The 21,794-nt window shown below is 36.0% G+C and overlaps 1 protein-coding gene across 1 annotated transcript in view; it reads right to left on the minus strand.

Moving 5' to 3' along the window:
- Positions 1-709: 709 nt before the first annotated feature.
- Positions 710-21,794, minus strand: part of CD53 (CD53 molecule) — a 37,350-nt gene continuing 16,265 nt past the window's right edge. Inside the window, exons 2-8 of the mRNA XM_080916585.1 lie at positions 12,818-12,896; positions 11,011-11,199; positions 6,864-6,938; positions 6,271-6,366; positions 3,601-3,681; positions 2,454-2,537; positions 710-1,643 (exon numbers count right to left, since the gene is read on the minus strand). Of these exons, the coding sequence (XP_080772711.1) occupies positions 1,572-1,643; positions 2,454-2,537; positions 3,601-3,681; positions 6,271-6,366; positions 6,864-6,938; positions 11,011-11,199; positions 12,818-12,880 (660 nt within the window). The 5' untranslated portion in view covers positions 12,881-12,896 and the 3' untranslated portion in view covers positions 710-1,571. The remainder of the gene's footprint in view (positions 1,644-2,453; positions 2,538-3,600; positions 3,682-6,270; positions 6,367-6,863; positions 6,939-11,010; positions 11,200-12,817; positions 12,897-21,794) is intronic.

Below are 21,794 nucleotides of genomic sequence, written 5' to 3' on the forward strand. Positions count from 1 at the left end.
AGACCAGAATGTGGATGCCTCAGTCCTTCTTAAAAGGAAGAACAAAACAGGGGAGGAAATACAAGGTCAAATAGAGAGGTAGAGATTGAAGAAAACATCTACAGAGACTGCTTCACCTGGAGAACCACCTCATATGGAGCCACCAAACCCAAGCACTATTGCTGATGCCAAGAAGTGTTTACTGGCAGAAACCAGACATGGATGTCTCCTCAGAGGCTCTCCCAAAGTCATGAAGATACAGATGAGGATGCTTGTAGCTAAACATTAGACTGAACACGGGGACCCCCATGAAAGGGTTAGAAAAAGGACTGAAATAGCTGAAACATTTGCACCCTCATGGGAAGAACAACATCATCATCAGCTAAGTCACTGAGGTGGAGAGGGTGCACTTTTATGGAATCAAGTTGGGGGGGAGAGGAGTAAGGGGAAGGGTATAACATTTGAAATTTAAATACAGAGAACATCCAATAAAATTGAAAACAAAACAACAATCTTAATCTAGCTATGTTATGCATTTGTTTGTAAGCTAGATTATGATAAAGTGATAAAGATAAAATGAAATAAAATTTAAAATAATTCAGAAAAGAAACATCAGAATGAATCAAATATTTCATGAATAGTGATTATAAGCTATTTATTAACAGATTAAAATGGTACATTAACACAACCTTATTTAATAAAGAAATAACAACATAAACATGGATCTGATTATCAGCTAACACACTGAAGATTTGCATACTTCAAGGTTGTTCTATGGCAATGTAATTCAAGGCTACAGACTGGCTGATAGGATGTGAATAATTAGTCTTTTCTGAAAGGGTGGATGGATGGATGCATGAATGGATGGGTGGATGGGTGGATGGATGGGTGGATGGGTGGATGGATGGGTGGATGGATGGATGGAAGGGTGGATGGATGGATGGATGTAAAAATATCAATGAGACATTTTAACAAAGAAATCAGAATATTTTCCAATGATAAAACATCTCTGCATATTATCTCTGATTCATATTATCAAAGACTGTGTTCAAAAGGGAACTGGATATGTCAATTATCTAAAGAATGGGACTCCAAATTTTTCTTCAGCTTGTCTTTTTTGTGACTTTGTAGAGTGAAAGTAGCAAGATTTAGAGGCTAGAGGTTGATTTGGCAATGGTTAGGAATCTAACATTTAAATTTGGACTTTTTAAAAATAGCATTTGGGGCTAAACTCAAGGGCTTATATGTGCTAGGCCTGTACTCTGAGACGTAGCCACATCTGCAGCTAGCAGTGGATCTCAAATCACCAGTGCTACAGTGTCTCTTACAAAAAAAAAACAAAACAAAACACCCAGCTGTGTTTCACCATCTTTAAGAAATAGGGTTACTGCTATCAGCTGGTTAATGTTTGTCTTCTGCTTAATATGGGAAGCCCACAACAAATATTCTCTTCCTGGATGTGTATTAAGACAGAGATCCAGTAAAAAATGAATAAGAGGACATCAAAATTAGGAAGGTAATTGTTTAAGTTCTCACAGAATGGGTGCTTTGACTTTCTAGAGAGAATCACTTAAGTAGAGGGTAGGTGTGAGTCACAGTCCTAAAGCCTGGCTGGTTTTGTCAATCTGGCAGTTCAGTGTCAGTGCAAAGGACATCCCCAGGACCTGAGAAGAGAATTGAGAAAAAGTGAGGTCTTCAGAAGAGAAAACATTTCTCCCCAAGTTCTGAAATCTACTAACACAGAAAAGCAAGATTTCTGTCACACGGTGAGCCCTCTCCAAGCACTACTCCCCCACCACAAAATTTCTCTCTTTAAGTTTAAGAATAACATTAAAAAGAAAAGAACTGTAGTATGATAAAAAAAAGAAGCTCTTGAAAATATTTTTTTATTTTTTAAGAAGTCAGAGACTTAGCTATGTAGCCAAGTTACACTCAGTGAACAGTACAAAGAAAAGAAGTCAACTATGCCAAAGCCTTAAGTTGACTTCCTTTTATTTCTTGAATAAGCCTTAAGTAATATAGAATATTCTCAATGTCTGGGTAAAAAAAATAGTGTTATGAATATTATACATCAAAACAAGACAAAATTTACCTTTCACTAGTCAAAGCAGGTACAAGCACAAAGAGAAAAAGAATTCTAATTTCCATCATCACTTTCTTTTTAACATAGAAGGTCAAGTTTTTAAGTGAGCTGTTTTATCGTAATCATTCCAGTCCAGCTAAGTTAGTGACTAAAGTGGGATTCTGCTTGGTATTTTTAATTTGTCTGTGACTCATTCATTTCTTTAATGGATAAATTACATATATATATATATATATATAGTTGAATTGGCAATATAGTAATTTGTTTTATGGCTAGAGTAACTCATAAATAATATGATGTTTCTGCCTCATTCTGCTTCTCTAGTACTTTTCTAAGACTGTGTGATTTAACTTGGCTAAGTCTTATTGGGATCCTAAGATTAATCTCTTACCTGTATCACACATACACAGATGGTAGTAATTCCAATATACAAGAAATTGGAGTGAAACCATGATTTTGCTTTATTATAACAACCCTAGAGTGGAGGAAATAATAGGCATTGATGACACCATTCAGTAAGTCCGCCTTATCAATATGCAGATGTTATATTTAATTTGCTTGCTTGTTTAAAGAAACAGATATAGAGAACATTAAGTCAATGACATTTCTCCTTATATTATCAATATACGTGTACCTAACACAGAACTCTTATCTCCTGACTAAGTTAAACTATCCCTCAGAGATAAGTCAGAAGAACATGTCCTCACATCCTTTGAACACTCAGTGCTAAACTTAGATTAACATGTGAGATTATAGGGGTTGTGATCTTTGGATCAAGATACATTGAAATATAGCTTCAAAAGCCAGTATCATAAACCTATAAAATTCTAGAATTGTTTAGTGTTGGTTGCCATGTTCCTTCAGCCCCTACCTCCACCACCCTAAACTTGTAGGCCTAAATACCTCTGTAGATCTCAAACTCAGAAAAAGGTAACATGGGATCAAGACAAGTTTTTTGTTTACTTAGTTTACTTGGTTTACTGGAAGATGACTATTTTCTTCTACATGAAGAGAGATCCAAAATTAAGAGTGAAGGTGGTTTCTAAAACACTCTTTTTCCTAAGCTCTCAATCCCCCACTTACAGTTAATTCATTTCACAAAAAGAATGCATCTGCCTTCTCCAAAAGAGAAGACAAGCAGGTATCTGACAAGCTAGTCTGCCCTAATTCTGTAAATTATACTTTTTAAAAAAAGAGTTATCTTTTGTTCAAGATATATACATCTCTTAGATAGCTTTATACAAACTACCCTCCACACACACACTCAGTTAATAATAGTGTAACAAAATATTCTTTATAGAATATCTTAACTAGATTGACCTGATCCTAGATTTTAGACGATTCTAGAGTTATTGGCGGCAGGGTGAGTGTTTTTCTACTCTTTCTTTTTGTTGTTGTTGTTGTTAGTAGTAGTGGTGGTGGTGTTCAAAATTTCCTGTTTTTTTGGTGGAAGTTTAAGTGCTTTCTGTAATACTTTCTGATATAATTAAAAATGTGAACAAAGAAGCCAGTAATGTGAAAATTGTCAACAGCATTACCTGAACATCTGCACCTGATGGGCAGGAAGATGGTGGACTGCTGTTCCAATCACTTGAGCCATTAACACCACAACAGTGCAGCTGGAAGCCAAGTTCCCCAAACATAACAATTAGGAAATCAACAGAAACACAAAACAAAGTCTAGTCATTATACAAAAGAGCATGCTTATCATTCAGCTCTTACTCCAAAAAAAGAAAATTCAGAGTTGGTCTACTTCTCATAGATTTTGTAACTAAATGTTCATAAGTCTGTTATACCATTTTATTCACAAAAGACTTCTAGAAAGTTCATAGGACATGGTCCATTTATATATTTTACCTACCGAGTACTTTCTACCCAGACACCTTATAACACAGAACTAAACCTAATTACATTGATTCTTGAAATTATTGAATAAAAGGATAATTAGATATCTGCTTAGATGAGAAAATGGGAAGTACAAGCTATAGTGGTATTACATATAGGAGAAATATATGATCCAATTGTACTACTTTTGAACATATACTCAAAAGATGCTATATCCTACTAAAGAGATACGGCTCATTCATTTTTATTGATACTCAATTCATAGTAGCCAGAAAATGTAAACAGCCAAGTGTTCCTCAACTAATAAAATAGATATTGAAAATGTAGTATACTTACTTGTACAATGAAATATGATTCAGTTCTTAAGAAAAATTAAATTAGGAGCACTTCAGGTAAATGGATGGAGGAGGAAACAATCATCCTGAAGAATGTAAACTAGACTTAGAAAAATACAATGTTTTCTTTTATATGTGGATGCTAGACTTGAATGTTTAGATTATTTGTTGAAATTGGAGTATATATAGAGGTCAGGAAACTAATAAAGGGGAATGGAGGTAATTTCAGGAAAGAGAGGATAAATTTCTGTCATGTAGAGGAGAAAATGGAATGGGAATAGTTAAGTTGGATGGGAAGGATAAGGGATGGGATAATGGAAGGGCTAACAAAAAAATAAAGAGCTTTTGACAAAACCATATGGACACATACTACTGTAAAACTTTCCATATAGATATAGATATTAAGAAATGTAATGGTGTCACCCTATAATTGGGCAATAATGCCACTAATAAACCCTACAGACTAATAAAAAAAGACTTTGTTGGAGTTTTTGGTCATTGAGGTCCTATAGCTGAAGCCACCAAATACATGAACCATAAAACTTGGAGAGATCAATCTGGATTGATTTGAAAATTTGATTGATAGTGGATAGGTTTCATAATGCTGGGATGTTCTATACAAGCTACTAGATGAGAAAATTAATCCTGTATCTTATAGAGTTGTGGGTCCTAAGAACTATAATAATGATCATCCTATGAATATATTACCATTAGAGCTATTATGTAGTGGGTATAAACTAATAACTTTCTGTTTGGATTTAAGAAATCTTAGATAAGTTAGGACACATAGCTGTAATCATTATGGGGGCCATGAATCTATGATTAAGTAGGTTATAAAGCCCTTTGGGGAGAACCTACTAGTATTATTTTGCTAAATGGACATAATATCAAATCAATTTCTAATGACTTGTAACTGTATTCAGAATGAATATATCATTGAATCATCAAAAAGGAAGCTTCTTTTTTAGTAGATGATGATTAACATAGAGACCTACAATCAGTCAAAGTGCAGAGAATAAGAGACAATGGAGTGCTCATCGCCAAGCTGGACATCTATATCATACTATCTCCTCCCAAGGTTGAGAGGTCCATTTGGGAGACTGGGCAGAAAGAAGAACTGGAAGTGGTGCATGATTATAAGGAAATGGTATTTTGTGGACACGGCATGTAATTTCACATAGAATTAACCACTTAACCAGGTCTTCTTAGTGATATTTAGTTAGTGCAATGATGGAACATTCCATATTTTATTTGCTTTAGGATATTTTAGAGAAAAAAATTAGGGGATTAAATGAGGTGATGGTGACTAAGTCAATGTGAAGCTGGTGACATGTATCATGAGATTATTTTGTTTTATTTTTTTACTTTGTTGTGTGTTTGAACTTTAAAAGAGACTTGCAATCTGAATTGAACCAAATGAAGAATTTGAAATCTAGAAAGGTTGGAACTTTTCCAAGTCCTCCTGTTCTTGTTTATGTGTTGTAATATTATTTTATTATAATCTACTCCATATTAATTTATCATAGAAAATGTTAATACCTTTTGAGACATAGATCATGCCTAGACTTTGCTCTCTAGGCCATGTTTGTTCCATAACATTCTAAGGCAAGAATGCAGAGTTGCTATATGTTTGTGTGTATGGGAGAATCTTGGGGAATATGACACTGTAGGACTAGGTAAAAATATAATAATTTTGGTGAGTTGGACATTTAAAAGAATTTTCTTTTATTTTGATAAAATGTTGGAAAGTAGGTAACCAATCCAATATGATTTATTTAGATCTTCTATTTATCCTATTAGGACTAAAATAATTCTATGTGAGTTAGTAAAGAATGAAATATTATGCAGAAATCTTTGTACCAATTGAATTAACTCCTAAACCCTCCTGCCTCTGAAAACAAAGACATTATTTTGGACTTTAGAACTAAAGATTTTAGAGTCTGAAACTTTTAAGACAGAGACACTTGTCTCTGGGGTCTAGTCTGAGTTCAGTCTGACTCATCTGAGCAAGAGTCTTTATGTACTTACTTGTGATTGGATGAAGTCCCATGCCATCATGGTGCTGTTGTCGGAATGATAATGTTGGATGCTGTCATTTAGGCCCTCGGCCACTAACTTGTTGAGCTGTGGTGAATTATGTTGCACCAGAGAAGACATAGCAGAGACAATATGGATTTAAAAAATAAGATATTTCTAGTTGACCAAATTGATGCCCCACCCCCATCAAGGATGTAGAGCTATAGTGAGGAGTGGGAGACTATATAAAAAGAAAAGCTGAAGGTTATATGATATCTAAGGACGATGTATATTACGGACTTTTGTCCTTTCAGAACAATAGTTTACAAAGAAAAAATTACAACCAACACCAAGGTCATACATTACTAAGAAGACTCACAGAAATTCAGAGAAAAGCAGGCAAGAAGACAAGCTTGCTTCATCTTTTCTACTTATCTTTCAGGGCATCATTCAAATACAATCTTCATAACACTTTTTCTCTCAACTGCAATTGATCTGTAATTCTTTTACTTCATTTGTATGACTTAGTACTAGTTTTGTTTTACTAACACTGTGTATTACCCCTTCTCAGCAATAAGAGAGTGGGCCATGTTTTCATAACTTACCTTTTGTTCATACACAAAGAGCAGGATAGCTAAGGTCACCTCAGCAAGGAGAATAATCAGCAGCAGAACAAAGAACTGTGATAAAGCAGAGAAATTATCAGAACATGGATTCTGCTTCAGAGATATACCTCTCTTTGCTTTGGGAACAAACAGGTCTCCAAATTGCATGTGCATGTACATGCATACACACACACACACACACACACACACACACACACACACACACACACACACACACAAAATCATGCATGGGAACTGAACTCCTCCTGCCTCTTCAGGGTTTCTTAAGTCCTCTCTTGTTTGACTAGAAATATGTTCTTTTAGTACAGCTAGACTCCATAGGGAAGATAAGGTACCTTCTGACTTTATTCTAACATTGTTGAATCAGTGTTTTAGTATTAGCCCAGTGAAACAGTAGAGAAAAAAATTGAGGAAACTAGAGTATGCATTTGGGTCCTGATCTCACACATTCGTTCAAGTCTAGCTCAAGATAGAGTGTGGATGATGGCGTAGTTTAGGAATACATTTGTACAGAGGAAGGACCCTAATGACAATTCTAAGTCTTTTTTCTCCCAAATTTAGAATCTTAATTGCTGTATATTTATACATACAAAAATTTTCACAATTTCACTATTTTTCACCCTTTTACACCAATTTTGACTGTTTAAATCATTTGTTCTGTCCCTGGTATCTCCTATCATTTGCTATCTATCTAAAAACTATTTGATAATAGAGACTTTGTTTTGAAGTTACTGTTATTACTATTGTTGATTGTAACTCTGATTTAAGTGTTGATCTACAAGAAAAGGTTGATCAAATGACTTAAGAGATAAGCAAAGTGGGAACACATAAGAATGGAGGCACTGTTTTCTAACTTCTGTCTTTAGTACACTAGAAAAATGTACATCTCTTCTACATTGATAGTAGATAAAATTGAACTCTGGCAATGCTCCTTAGGCTGGTTATTTGACAGATAACTGCTGCAAATTTCTTCCCTTTCTAGAAGTCAAGGACTTTAGACATTCTTGCCTAAATTGGGTCATTGCTACTTTGAAGGATACTTTGTGCTTGAACTCAGGAAGAGTTCTATACAATTGTGGGGGTCACCATGGTAAACATAACCTACTGAGTTTTTTCATTAGTTAAATACTAAATGTCAGATCCTGAAGTATGTTCTTACATGAAAATTTATGCAGAAAGATGATAACTAACTTTAATCAGGTATCAAAGAAAAATACTATGCAGTGGCAGGATATGACAGTGACAAGAGCCATTATTGTTAGTGTAAAATCGATACAACAGGTAAAGTAATGTCTTCTGCATATTCCTGGGAGTCCAGGAAAAAACTAGTATTGGTTTATAAATATTTTGGATGGTAAAAGTTATTATGACAATTAGCTTTAATTATCAACTTGACAACCTAAAAATGAGTGATAACTCCTCAGTAAATTGAAGATTTCTCTAGATTAATTTGATCTGTGGGCATGTCTGTTGGGGACTGTTTTAATTGTTAATTAAAGTGGGAGGATCAATTCTGGTTCTTGGTAGCACCATTTCATTGGCTGGACCTGAACCGTATAAGAATAGAGAAAGCTACCTAAAACTACACAGTAAGTAATCAAGTACCCATTTATTTGTTCTCTATTTTCTCTTGACTGTAGATGTAATGCTTAAAGTTCCTTTTATGAAATAGTGGACTATAGTCTTTGTATTAATAAAATCAAATATCTTTATAAGTGTTTTTTTAATTTATTTTATCATAGCAACATAAAAAAATAAAACAAGAAATTGGTATTAAGGAAGTGGGGCTTTTACTGTGATGAACCTGATGATGTTAGTTTTCTGAGAAATAAGGAAGATATTGGAACTTGGATCTAAAAACATCCTATCAAGTAATGTGGGAAGCACTTAATGAAATATTCATGTGGGATGCTAAAAAAAAAAAAAAAAGAATTACTAAGACTGGAGGTCCAGATCATGGTCTTAGTCATTAACTGACCTAGAAGATAATCATGTCAGAACCTATGTGTGATGTTTATGCTGGAGCAGTAGAAAGCTATAATTTATCGGAGATTGGTACCATTGAAGTCAACCATCCTGTACTTTATTGGCATGATACAGTCAGGATAGGGGACTTTTTAATGCAGTATTTTACCCAGTAATCTATGTTCATGTAGGGACTAAAAGAGTGGCTATGGTTGCCAAAGAGATCAGTACTGCCGAAGTAAAAAACTTTTGTTTCATTAGGACAATAAAAATTGTTTCCTCAGAGTCATCACAAAGAAGCTGACATAACTTTGGCCCAATAGGAAAAACTACATCTTGAGCTTGCAACAGAATCTGGAAATGTAACAGTCATTCCTGTGTTACTAATTTTGAATGGTTATGGGGAGCAACTGAGTATTGGAACAATATGGTAGGTCCAGGTCTTTTGTAGAGAGGCCCTGAGAGGCCAATATTGGAGGAAATGCCTTAGTTTCAATGGAGACCCCACAGCACTGGAAATGCCAACATCTGTTAAGCTGCTACTATTGTAGAATGGATCTGGTCTGCTCCCAAGAGGGAATCTGTGTGTGCTATGGGAAACATAGCTGAAGAGATGAGATTACCCAAGTGTTTTGGAGCCCAGAATACTAGCACAGCTTCTAGACATAGGAGTTTCAAGATTTGGTGTATTCACTGATAATTTTTCTTTTGGGATTTTTTTTTTGAGATTTGATTAGATACTCTGTATTTACATTTGAGATATTATCCCCCCCCCGCTCCCATCCACCCTCCCCCTCAATTTGCCTTCACAAAGGTGCACTCCCTTATAATTACCTTATTCAACCCATTGCCTTGGCATTCCCCTACATTGGGAAAACATTCCTGCCCTGGACCAAGGCCTCTTCTCACATTGATGCCGGACACTGATATCTTCACCTACATTTGCAACTGGATGAATAGATCTCTCAATGTGTGCTCAAATGTTGGTGTTTTAGTTCATGGGAGTTTTGGAGTGTTTGTTTAGTTGATAATGTTGTTCTTCTCATGAGGTTGTAACCCCTTTTAGTTCCTTCAGTTCTTTCATTAGCACCTTCATTAGGGTCCCTGTGTTGAGTCCGATGGTTAGCTGCAAGCATGTTCAGCTGTATCTATATGACTCTGACAGAGTTCCTGAGGAGACATTTCAATCTGGTTCCTACCAGTAAGTACTTCTTGGCATCAGTAATAATGCTTGTATTTGATGACTGCATATGTGGTAGACTTTCCCCCTTTCATCCCCTCCCTTCAAACTCTTCTATAAACATTTCCTTGCTCTTTTTCTAAACCACAGCCATTTTAAAAAAATTGTTGACATATTCACAAATACAACCTACTACTGGCTTTTTGTTTGGAAAAGGGGGGGGGGGCATGGATGTCTTTATTTCCCATTTTTTCTCTTTCAGAATAACAGCGCTTACATGTATAATTTCCTTTTATTTTACAGGAGCTCACATTAAAAGATCTTGGAGTTTGAAGTCTTGAAAATTGTGTAAGGCTTTTGGGGATTTCTGGAATTAGACTATATTTTAAAATTTGATTTTAACATGGAGCAACGGATTGAAGGTTGTGGCTCAAAGTGACGTGTTTGTGTGTCTTAAATTGACAAAGAATAGACTGTGTTGGTTAGTTTTTATTACAAACTTGACACAACCTAGAATCAACTGAAAAAAGAAACTTTACTTGAGAAATTATCTAACTCAGATTAGCTTGTGGGGATGCTTGTCAGGGGTTGTCTTTATGTTGGCTGGTATAAAAGGGTCCAATCCACTGTGAGTAGTGTGGTTTTTTATAGGTTGTCATCTGACTTGCAAAAGAATGAGAAGAATCAGTATGTAATCTGTGTGTCTGTTACCTCTCTGCTCTTTTTTTACCCCAAAACAAGGTTTCCTTGTGTAACACTGGCTGTCCTGTAGACCGTGCTCTGTATACCAGATTGACCTCAAACTCAGAGATCCACTTGCCTCTGACTCCTGAATGCTGGAACTAAAGGCACATGACATCACTGCCTGTAACGCTGCTCTTAATTGTGGATGATTCCCAAAAGTAATAGATGATTCCCAAAAGTAAACTTGAGACATCATCTACCAAAACTCAAAATATGACAGCTGCTACAATGACTCACCGACATAAGCAGGCACTTATTCTCCTTGATTGATCCCATGCAACCCAAGAAGGCAACTACCATAATAATGGAACCCACAATAACCAGAACATTGCCAAGTGTCAGGAAGGGGAGGTTACGGAAGAGTACTCCATAGGTGTTTTGGACAAGGAGGTGGATCCCAAAGCCTAAAATGCAACAGCCACAGACCTAAAATGAAGAAATCATTACATTCTAAGATTAATATTGTTTTTAAGTATCTCTTAATTTATATTCCCACCTTCTTGAGATCAGAATTATGGTTTCACTGACACAAGAATCATGAGCTCACCTTTTTACTCAGTGCCCCACTATAATTGTAAAAAGGAAATACTGGTTTCTTCATATGGAATCACATTCATATCTTTTACTACACATTTCCAGATACCAAGAAAAAGTCACCTTTATGAGTGAGCTACTACCTTCACTATACAGAAACATAACTTTATACTTCATATGTTATATCTCTTATTTACTCAGTTGTTCACACATGGCCTTTCTTTTAGAGAGTATTACTATGTAGAAGGGTCACTCTCTTTGAGGAAGGTCATCTTGATAGAAAGACTACAAAATAAAACAAACTTATGATGATATTCACCTTTTCTTTTCATGTTAATTTATCAAGCATGAGGATATGTGTGTCTGTAAACTTTACATTTTTATTAGTCTGCATTAATTATACAAAAATCTCTCATTGTTGTGGTTCTACACATCAGCATATAATATACTTTAAACATATTCACTGCTCTATTAACCATTCTTATCTGCTTTCTCTTTTGCATTTCTGCCTTCCCACTTCTAATAGTCCCATTTTTAGTTAAATGACTTTTGTATTTTTCTTAGCTTCCACAAGTGTAGGAAGATTAAATACTTTTGTAAGATGACTTATTTCACTCAAAGTAACCTCAAGTTTCATTCTTTTTTTCTGCATGATTTCATCATTTAGTGTGGCTAACAAAAGATCTAGTATGTACATAGACCACATTTATATATGTATATTTTATAGTCACCTGTTTATGGATATATAGTCTGTGCCAACAGTTTCATTATTGGTAGTGGTACAGTGACAAACATGAATGCATAACTGTCTTTGCCATAAAGTTAGTATGATTCTTTTGGAGACAAAATGAGAAGTAAAATGGCTAGATCATATGGAAGTTAAAAAAAGAAGAGAAATTAACAAAACACCAGTCTACAAATAAACAATGAAAATGAGAAGACAGTTTTCAAAGAATGAAGTGCAAATGGTCAATAATTACATGAAAAAAAGTTCAACATCTCTAGCTATATCAAAACTATATGGATATTCTATTCCATCCAATCAGAAGTTTTTATAAAGAAAAGTATCAATAACAAATGCTATTTCAAATTGTTAATTAGCCTGAAAGTCATCATAGATGTATTTTTTATTTAGAAATAAAATTTCTTATGAATTCTTTGTCCATATTCTTTCATGTCACTGGGGATGAGGAGAGGGTAGAATTTAATACCCACGGTGTAGTCTATTTGTCATGTACAGATGCCAGCTAATTGCACTGCATCTCTAAAGCCCCAGAGATACTGTGTGCCTTCATTATTAATTGCACTAAAATATTTCAATTGTGTGAGTTTGGGGTGTCACACAAGGGCATGAAGGGAGAAAATTATGACTAGGAAGTATTCTAGGAAGTATTCTAGATATTACCCAGTCATGCACACTTCATATTATATACTAAAATCTTCCTTGAGAAAAAAGACATATTAGCTGAAATAAAGAAGTATTATTTCAGACATGTTCACAGGTACTTACCCAAAAAAGCAAGTTAAAGAAAAACAGAACATATTTAAGCAATTTCAGGGTGCTCATGCCCATGCTGGGATAGTATGTCCTAAAATAAAGAAGACAAAATTTGAATTTGGTATTATAAGATGGCAGATAGTATCACAGACTCCAAAATGAGAGTGTTCAGAATTCAAAGATTACCACCACCACTTTGTATTTAAGATATATATATCATCTGGGAAAAAAATTCTAAACCCCCTGATTTCACATGTTGAAAAGTGAAGCTCAGTTTGAGAGCCATTATCTTAAAGGCTAAATATTATTTGAATTCACCAAGCCATGTTTAGGGTTATATTAAGCCCCATAACCCTACAATTGATCTGTTCTAACAAAAAGAGGAATCACAGGAAAACAAACTAAGCCAATGCTTTTGGACCTGTGTGACATCAGTGACTGATGTCTGGCTATTCAAGAAAGTAGCCTTTGAAATCAATATTAGCTTGTCTCCTTGTACAAATCTCAAGTCAAAGTGGATCAAGGACTTCTACATAAACCACTTACACTAAAAATGAAAAAACAGAAAGTAGAAAATGTCTGAAAACACGTGGGCACAGGAGATTTCCTGAACAGAATACCAATGGCTTATGCTCTAAGATCAAGAATCGACCAATGGGACCTCATGAAATTTCAAGGTTTATGTAAGGCAAAGGAAATTGTCAATAGAACAAAATGGAAGCTAATAGATTGGGGAAAGATCTTTACCAATACTACATCCAATTGAGTGCTAAAATCCAATATATACAAAGAAATCTAGAAGTTAAACTCAAGAGAGAATCATATAACCATATTAAAAACTATGAGAGAAAGCTATACAAAGAATTCTCAACTGAGGAATATTGAATGAACCTAAAGAAATGTTCAACATCTTTAGTCATCAGGGAAATGCAAATCAAAACAAACCTGAGGAGTGAGCCAGTGGTGAGCCAGCATGCTGATCCCCTGGTTCCCCTTCCCTAACCCAGCTTGCTCCAGGGAACCAGTAACCCTGCATCAGGCTATTCCCAGCTGAACAACAAGGAGAGAGGAACCACACTCAGATCACCCTTCAGAAGTGAGCCAGTGGTGAGCCAGCATATGGTCCCCCAGTTCCACCTCCTTGCCTCAACTTGCTCCAGGGAACCAATAACCCTGCATCTGGCTATTCCCAGCCAGATAAAAAGGAGTGAGGAACTGCACTCAGATCACCAGCCGCCAGAAACAGCAGTGAGCCAGTGGTGGGAAAAAACCTTCCAAGCAAATAACCCCAAGAAGCAAGATGGAGTAGCAATTCTAATATCGAATAAAGTAGATTTTCAACCAAAAGTTATCAAAAAGATAAGGAAGGATACTTTTTACTCATTACAGGGAAAATTTGTCAGGAGGAACTCTCAATCCTTAACATAATTGCTCCAAATACAAAAGAACTGATATTCATAAAAGAAACCCGACTAAAGCTCAAAAAATAAATTGCACCCCACAAAATAATAGTGGTAGACCTCAATATCCCACTCTCACCAATGCTCAGATCAGTGAAACAAACCCTGAACAAGGATACTGTAAAACAAGATGAGGTTATAAACCAACTGGAATTAATAGATATCCACAGAACATATCCTAAAAAAAAAATAATAATAAAATACACATTCTTCTCAGTACCTCATGGAACCTTCTTGAAAACTGACCACATAATTGGTCACAAAACTAGCCTCAATCGATATAAGAAGATTGAAATACTCCGATGCAACCTCTCAGACCACCATGGTCTAAGGCTGGTCTTTAACAACAAAAAAGACAACAAAAAGCCCACATACACATGGAAACTAAAAACTGCTCTGTTACAAGATAGCAGGGTCAAGGAAGAAATAAAGAAAGAAATCAAGGATTTCCTAGAATTCAATGAAAATGTAAACACAACATACCCAAACCTATGGGATGCAATGAAAGCAGTACTGAGAAGAAAACTCACAACTCTGAGTGCTTCAAAAAGAAACTGAAGAGAGGATACATCAGCAACTTGAGAGTACAGTTGAAAGCTCTAGAACAAAAGGAAGCAGATACACCCAAGAGAGTAGACGGCAAGAAATAATCAAATTTAGGGCAGAAATCAACCAAATAGAAACAAAAAGAACTATTGAAAGAAACAACAAAACTAAGAACTGGTTCTTTGAGAAAATCAACAAGATTAATAAACCCTTAGCCAGACTAGCAAAAGGGGAAAGACAGAGTATACAAATTAACAAAATCAGAAAGGAAAGTGGAGAAATAACAACTGAAACTGAGGAAATTCAAGAAATCATCAGATCATTTGGACAAAAGAGCCATAAACATTCAATGGAAAAAGGACAGCCTATTTAACAAATGGTGCTGGTCCAACTGGCACTCAGCATGCAAAAGAATGAAAATAGACCCTTACTTATCTCCTTGTACAAAGCTCAAGTTTAAGTGGATCAAAAATCTCCACATTAAACCAGACACACTGAAACTATTAGATGAGAAAGTAGGAAAAACTTTAGAACATATAGGCACAGGAGAAAATTTTATGAACAAAACACCAATGGCTCAAGGTCAAAGATTAACAAATGGGACTTAATGAGATTGCAAAGTTTCTGTAAGGCTAAGGACATTGTCAAGAAAACAAATCGGCAGCCAACAGAATGGGAAAAGATCTTTACCAACTCCACATCAGATAGAGGCCTAATATCTAAGGTATACAAAGAACTCAAAATGCTAGACACCAGATAATCAAATAACCCTATTAAAAATGGGGTACAGAGCTAAACAAAATGTTCTCAGTTGAGGAATATCGAATGGCTGAGAAATATCTGAGGAAGTGCTCGACATCCTTAGCCATCAGGGAAATGCAAATCAAAACAACCCTGAGATCCCACCTCACACCAGTCACATTGGCCAAGATCCAAAACTCAGATGAAAACAGATGCTGGCGAGGTTGCAGAGAAAGAGGAACACTTCTCCACTGTTGGTGGGATTGCAAACTAATACAACCACTCTGGAAATTAGTCTGGCGATACCTCAGAAAATTGGACATAATACTACCTGAAGACCCAGCTATTCCACTTCTGGGCATATACCCCAGAAACACCTTAGTACACAACAAAGATATATGCACCACAATGTTCATTGCAGCTCTATTTAAAATAGCCAGAAGCTAGAAAGAACCCAGATGTCCTTCAGAAGATGAATGGATACAAAAATTGTGGTACATTTACACAATGGAATATTACTCAGCCACCAGAAACAATGACTTAACGAAATTCTTAAGAAAATGGCTGCATCTAGAGAATATCATTCTGAGTGAGATAACCCAGTCACAAAAGAACAGACATAATATGCAGTCACTGATAGTGGGATGCTAACCCCAGAGGCTCGCACTGTCCAAAAAATAAAGAAAACAAAACAAAAGAAAACAAAAAAATCTTTACACAACAAAAAAACTTTGACTATTTCCATGTTACCTTTTATTTTACATGTACTTTATGCTCATTGTAACTATTAAGTTTTCAATGCATACTATCAAATCTTTAAAAAAATCAAGTGCTGTCTAAAAAATATATTCATGTAGTTTTATGTAAAAATTAATTTTATGCAAAAAAATGCTTAAAATCTGTACATTTATCTTTGTGTTGTAAAATAAAGTTGGTAAAAAAAAGAAATTATCAGATCATACTACAAAACTATATACAAAACAAAGCTGGAAAATCTGGAGGAAATGGATGAATTCCTAGACAGATATAAGGTACTAAAGTTAAATCAGGACCAGGTAAACCATCTAAATAATCCCATAACACCTAAAGAAATAAAGGCAGTCATCAAAAGTTTCCCAACGAAAAAAAGCCAAGGTCCATATGGGTTTAGTGCAGAATTTTATCAGACATTTATTGACGACATAACACCAATAATCTCCAAACTATTCCACAAAATAGAATCATATGGAAAACTACCAAACTCATTTTTTGAGGCTACAATAACCCTTATTCCTAAACCACACAGAGACCTTACAAGGAAAGAGAACCTCAGACCAATCTCACTTATGAACACTGATGAAAAAATACTCAACAAAGTCCTTGGAAACCGAATCCAAGAACACATTAAAACAATCATTCATAATGACCAAGTAGGCTTCATCCCTGGAATGCAGGGATGGTTTAACATATAGAAATCTATCAATGTAACCCTCCATATAAACAAACTCAAAAAAAAAAAAAAAAAAAAAAAAACCAATTGGTCATCTCACTAGATGCTGAGAAAGCATTTGACAAAATTCAACACCCCTTCATGTTAAAAGTCTTGGAAGAACAGGAATTGAAGGCCCATACCTAAACATAATAAAGGCAATAAAGCAAACCAATAGCCAACATCAAACATAATGGTGGAAAACTTGAAGCAATCCCACTAAAATCAGGGACTCGACAAGGCTGCCCACTCTCCCCCTACCTGTTTAACATAGTACTAGAAGTCCTAGGTGGAAAAATTAGACAGCAAAAGAAAATCAAAGGGATACAAATTGGAAAGGAAGAAGTAAAAACATCACTATTTGCAGATGACATGTTAGTGTACTTAAGCAAACCAACAAATTCCACCAGAGAACTCCTACAGCTGATAAACAAGTCTAGCAAAGTGGATGGATATAAAATTAACCCACACAAATCTGTAGCCTTCCAATATTCAAAGGACAAACATGTGGAGAAAGAAATTTGGGAAAAGATACCCTTCACAATAGTCACAAAACTATGAAATACCTTGGTGTGACTCTAACAAAGCAAGTGAAGGACCTGTATGACAAGAACTTCAAACATCTAAAAAAGGAAATCTAGGAAAATCTCAGAAAAAGGAAAGATCTCCCATGCTCATGGATTGGAAGGATCAACATTTTAAAAATGGCCATCCTACCAAAAGCAATCTACAGATTCAATGCAATCCCCATCAAAATTCCAACCCAGTTCTTATTGAGTTGAAAAGATCAATATGCAATTTCATCAGGAATAACAAAAGACCTAGAATAGTGAAATCCATCCTCAACAACAAGAAAACATCTGCGGGAACCACTATCTCTGACCTCAAGCTATATTACAAGTCAATTTTGCTGAAAACTGCATGGTACTGGTACACAAATAGGCACGTGGATCAATGAAATAGAATAGAAGATCCAGAAATGAGCCCTCACGTATATGGTCACCTGATTTTTGACAAAGGAGCTATAAACACTCAATGGAAAAAGGACAGCCTATTCAACAAATGGTGTTGGTCCAACTGGCACTCAGCATGCAGAAGAATGAAAATAGACCCTTTCTTATCTCCTTGTACAAAGCTCAAGTGCAAGTGGATCAAAGATCTCCACATTCAACCAGGTACACTGAAACTACTAGATGAGAAAGTCGGGAAAACCTTAGAACTCATAGGCACAGGAGAAAATTTCCTAAACAGAACACCAATTGCTTGAGTTCTAAGGTCAAAGATTGACAAATGGGACTTAATGAGATTGCAAAGTCTGTAAGGCTAAAGACACTATCATGAAAACAAAATGGCAGCCAACTGAGTGGGAAAAGATATTTACCAACCCCACATCAGATAGAGGCCTAATATCCAAAATATACAAAGAACTCAAAAAGCAGATACCAGAGAATCAAACAACCCTATTAAAAATGGGGTACAGACTTAAACAAAAATTTCTCAATTGAGAAATATCAAATGGCTGAGAAACATCTAAGAAAGTGCTCAACATCCTTAACCATCAGGGAAATGCAAATCAAAACAACCCTGAGATTCCACCTCACACCAGTCAGATTGGCCAAGATCCAAAACTCGGATGACAGTAGATGCTGGTGAGGATGTGGAGAAAGAGGAACACTTCTCCACTGCTGGTGAGGTTGTAAACTGATACAACCACTCTGGAAATCAGTCTGGCGGTTCCTCAGAAAACTGGACATAGTACTACCTGAAGACGCAGCTATTCCACTTCTGGGCATTTACCCCAGAGATACTCCAACATACAACAAAGATACATTCACCACAATGTTCATTGCAGCTCTATTTATAATAACCAGAAGCTGGAAAGAACCCAGATGTCCTTCAGTAGATGAATGGATACAAAAATTGTGGTACATTTACACAATGGAGTACTACTCAGCTATAGAAACAATGGCCTAATGAAATTCTTAAGAAAATGGATGCATCTAGAGAATATCATTCTGAATGAGATAGCCCAGTAACAAAAGAACAGACATAACATGCAATCACTAATAATGGGATACTAACCCCAGAAAGCTCTGAACACCCCAGAAACAAACCACAGACTGTGTGGTTATCACAAAAACAAAAAAAGAATATATTTTAATTAAAATGGAACTGTATCATATCCCCCTTTATTCCTACATCCCCTCCCAGTTTCTCTTCTATCTCCTCAAATTAATAACCTCTTTTCCTATATTATTGTTACATATATACATATGTGTATGTATAGGTACCCACAAATACTTAATTACAACCTTTTAAAAATGTGTTTGTATACTTTTATGCAAAAATGCTTAAAAATATGTACATTTATTTTTGTTTTTTTAAAATAAATTTAAAAAAAAACAAACCTGAGATTCCAACTCACTCCAGTCAGAATGGCTAAAATAAAAAAAAAAAATCAGCTGACAGTATATACTGGCAAGGATGTGGAAAAAGAGGAACACTCTTCTACTGCTGGTCAGATTGTAAGCTGGTAAAACAACTCTGGAAATCAGTCTGGCAGTTCCTCAGAAAATTGGACATAGCTGAAGATCCAGCTATATCACTCCTGGGCATATACCCAAAAGATACTCCAATATATAATAAGGATACATTCTCCACTATGTTCACAACAGCCTTATTTATAATAGTCAGAAGCTGGAAAGAACCCAGATGTCCTTCAACAGAGGAATGGATATAGAAAATGTGGTACATTTACAGAGTATACTCTATTCAACTATTAAAAACAATGAATTCATGAAATTCTTAGGCAAATGGGTGTAACTAGACAATATCATCCTGAGTGAGGTAACCTAATCACAATAAACACACATGGTATGCACTCACTGAAACGTGGATAGCTATTAGCCCAAAAGCTTGGAATACCCAAGATATAATCCACAGACCAAATGAAGCTCAAGAAAAAGGAAGGCCAAAATGTGGATGCTTTGGTACTTCTTAGAAGGGAAAACAATATACTCATGGGAGGAAAGACAGGGACAAAAAGTGGAGCATCAACTGAAGAAAAGGTTATCTAGAGTGTGCCCCAGCTGTGGATTCATCTGATATGCAGCCACCAAACCCAGTCACTATTGATAATGTCAAGAATTGCATGCTGACAGGACCCTGGTGTAGCTGTTTCCTGAGAGGCTCTGCCAGAACCTGACAAAAACAGGTGGATGTTTTCAGCTATCCATTGAACCCAGCATGGCATCCCTAATGGAGGAGTTAGATAAAGGACTGAAGGAGCTGAATTGGTTTGCCATCCCAAAGGAAGAACAACAATATCAACCAACCAGACTCCCCAGAGCTCCCAGGGACTAAACCACCAACAAAAGAGTACACAGAGAGTGACCAATGGCTCCAACCACATATGTAACAGAGGGTGGCCTAGTCAGGCATCAATGTGAGCCCAGCCCTTTGGTCCTGTGAAGGCATGATAGCCCAGTGTTGGGGAATGCCATGAAGGGGGATGGGAGTGAATAGGTGGATGGGTGGGATAGCACTCCCATAGAGGCAGGGTGGGGGTGGGATTGGAATATTCTGGAAGGGAAACTAGGAAAGAACATAACACTAGAAATAAAAGTAAATAAAATATCCAATAGAAAAGAAAAAATAAATAAAACATATTTACCTAAAAATTAATTGAAAGAAATAAAAAAAAGAGATTGGCTAATTAATCAGGGCAGAAAGCCAGTGACCTCATTAGACAGTTCCTTAACTGTCTTGAGATTCAGTAGATACTAAATATGTTGTTTTATTTTTGTGACTGTATTTTAATTACAACATTTATCTCTTCTTCTTCTTCCCTGAAAACCCTCTCATGTACCTCACCCTACTCTCCTTCTAATTGATGGACTCTTATTTTCATAATTTGTTATTGAATGATCTGTAAGGCCTCTTGCATATGATAGTGAAAGGAAATATACCTATGCTTCATTTATCATTTTATATACAACCATTTTCTGTTCTAAATATGACTATGACTACAAATTAGAAATTTTCCAGTAGATGTCTGTCTTGTAGCAGAAATTAACACACACAACACACACAGAGAGACACATATATATTGAGGAAGTTAAGAAACCACAATGTGAGCAAAATCTTTTAAATGACACTATCCTTTTAGCAATGACACTACTCTGCGAATCTGTTTGATGTATATAAATGGTATATGTGTATACACATATGTGAGCACCAGAGGAGTATATCAGATGTTGTGATGGTTTGTATATGCTTGGCCCAGAGAGTGGCACTATTAGAAGGTATAACTTTGTTGGAGGAAGTGTGTCACTCTGGGGATGGGCTTGGAGATACTCCTCCTAGCTGCCTGAGGATGTTTAGTCTGTTCCTGGCTTCCTTTGGATGATGTAGAACTCTCAGCACCTTCTGCACCATGCCTGCCTGAATGCTGCAATGCTCTTGCCTTAATGATAATGGACTGCACCTCTGAACCTGCAAGCCAGCCTCAATTAAATGTTGTTATTTATAAGACTTGCCTTGGTAATGGTGTCTGTTCACAGCAGTAAATCACTAACTAAGACAAGTGTCCAATTCTATCATTTTTTGATTATGCCCATTGGACAGGACACTACACACAAAGGAGGTGGCAAGGGAGACAAAAGCAATGAGGGAGAGAGAGGAGAAGACTGAAAAGAGAGAGAATGAGGAGTAATAGAAGGAAGGGAAAAGAAGAGAGGGAGAGAGGATGAGAGAGGGAGAATGAGAATCATAT

This window comes from Micromys minutus (genome assembly GCF_963924665.1).
Source record: "Micromys minutus genome assembly, chromosome: 4".
Taxonomy (NCBI): Eukaryota; Metazoa; Chordata; class Mammalia; order Rodentia; family Muridae; genus Micromys; species Micromys minutus.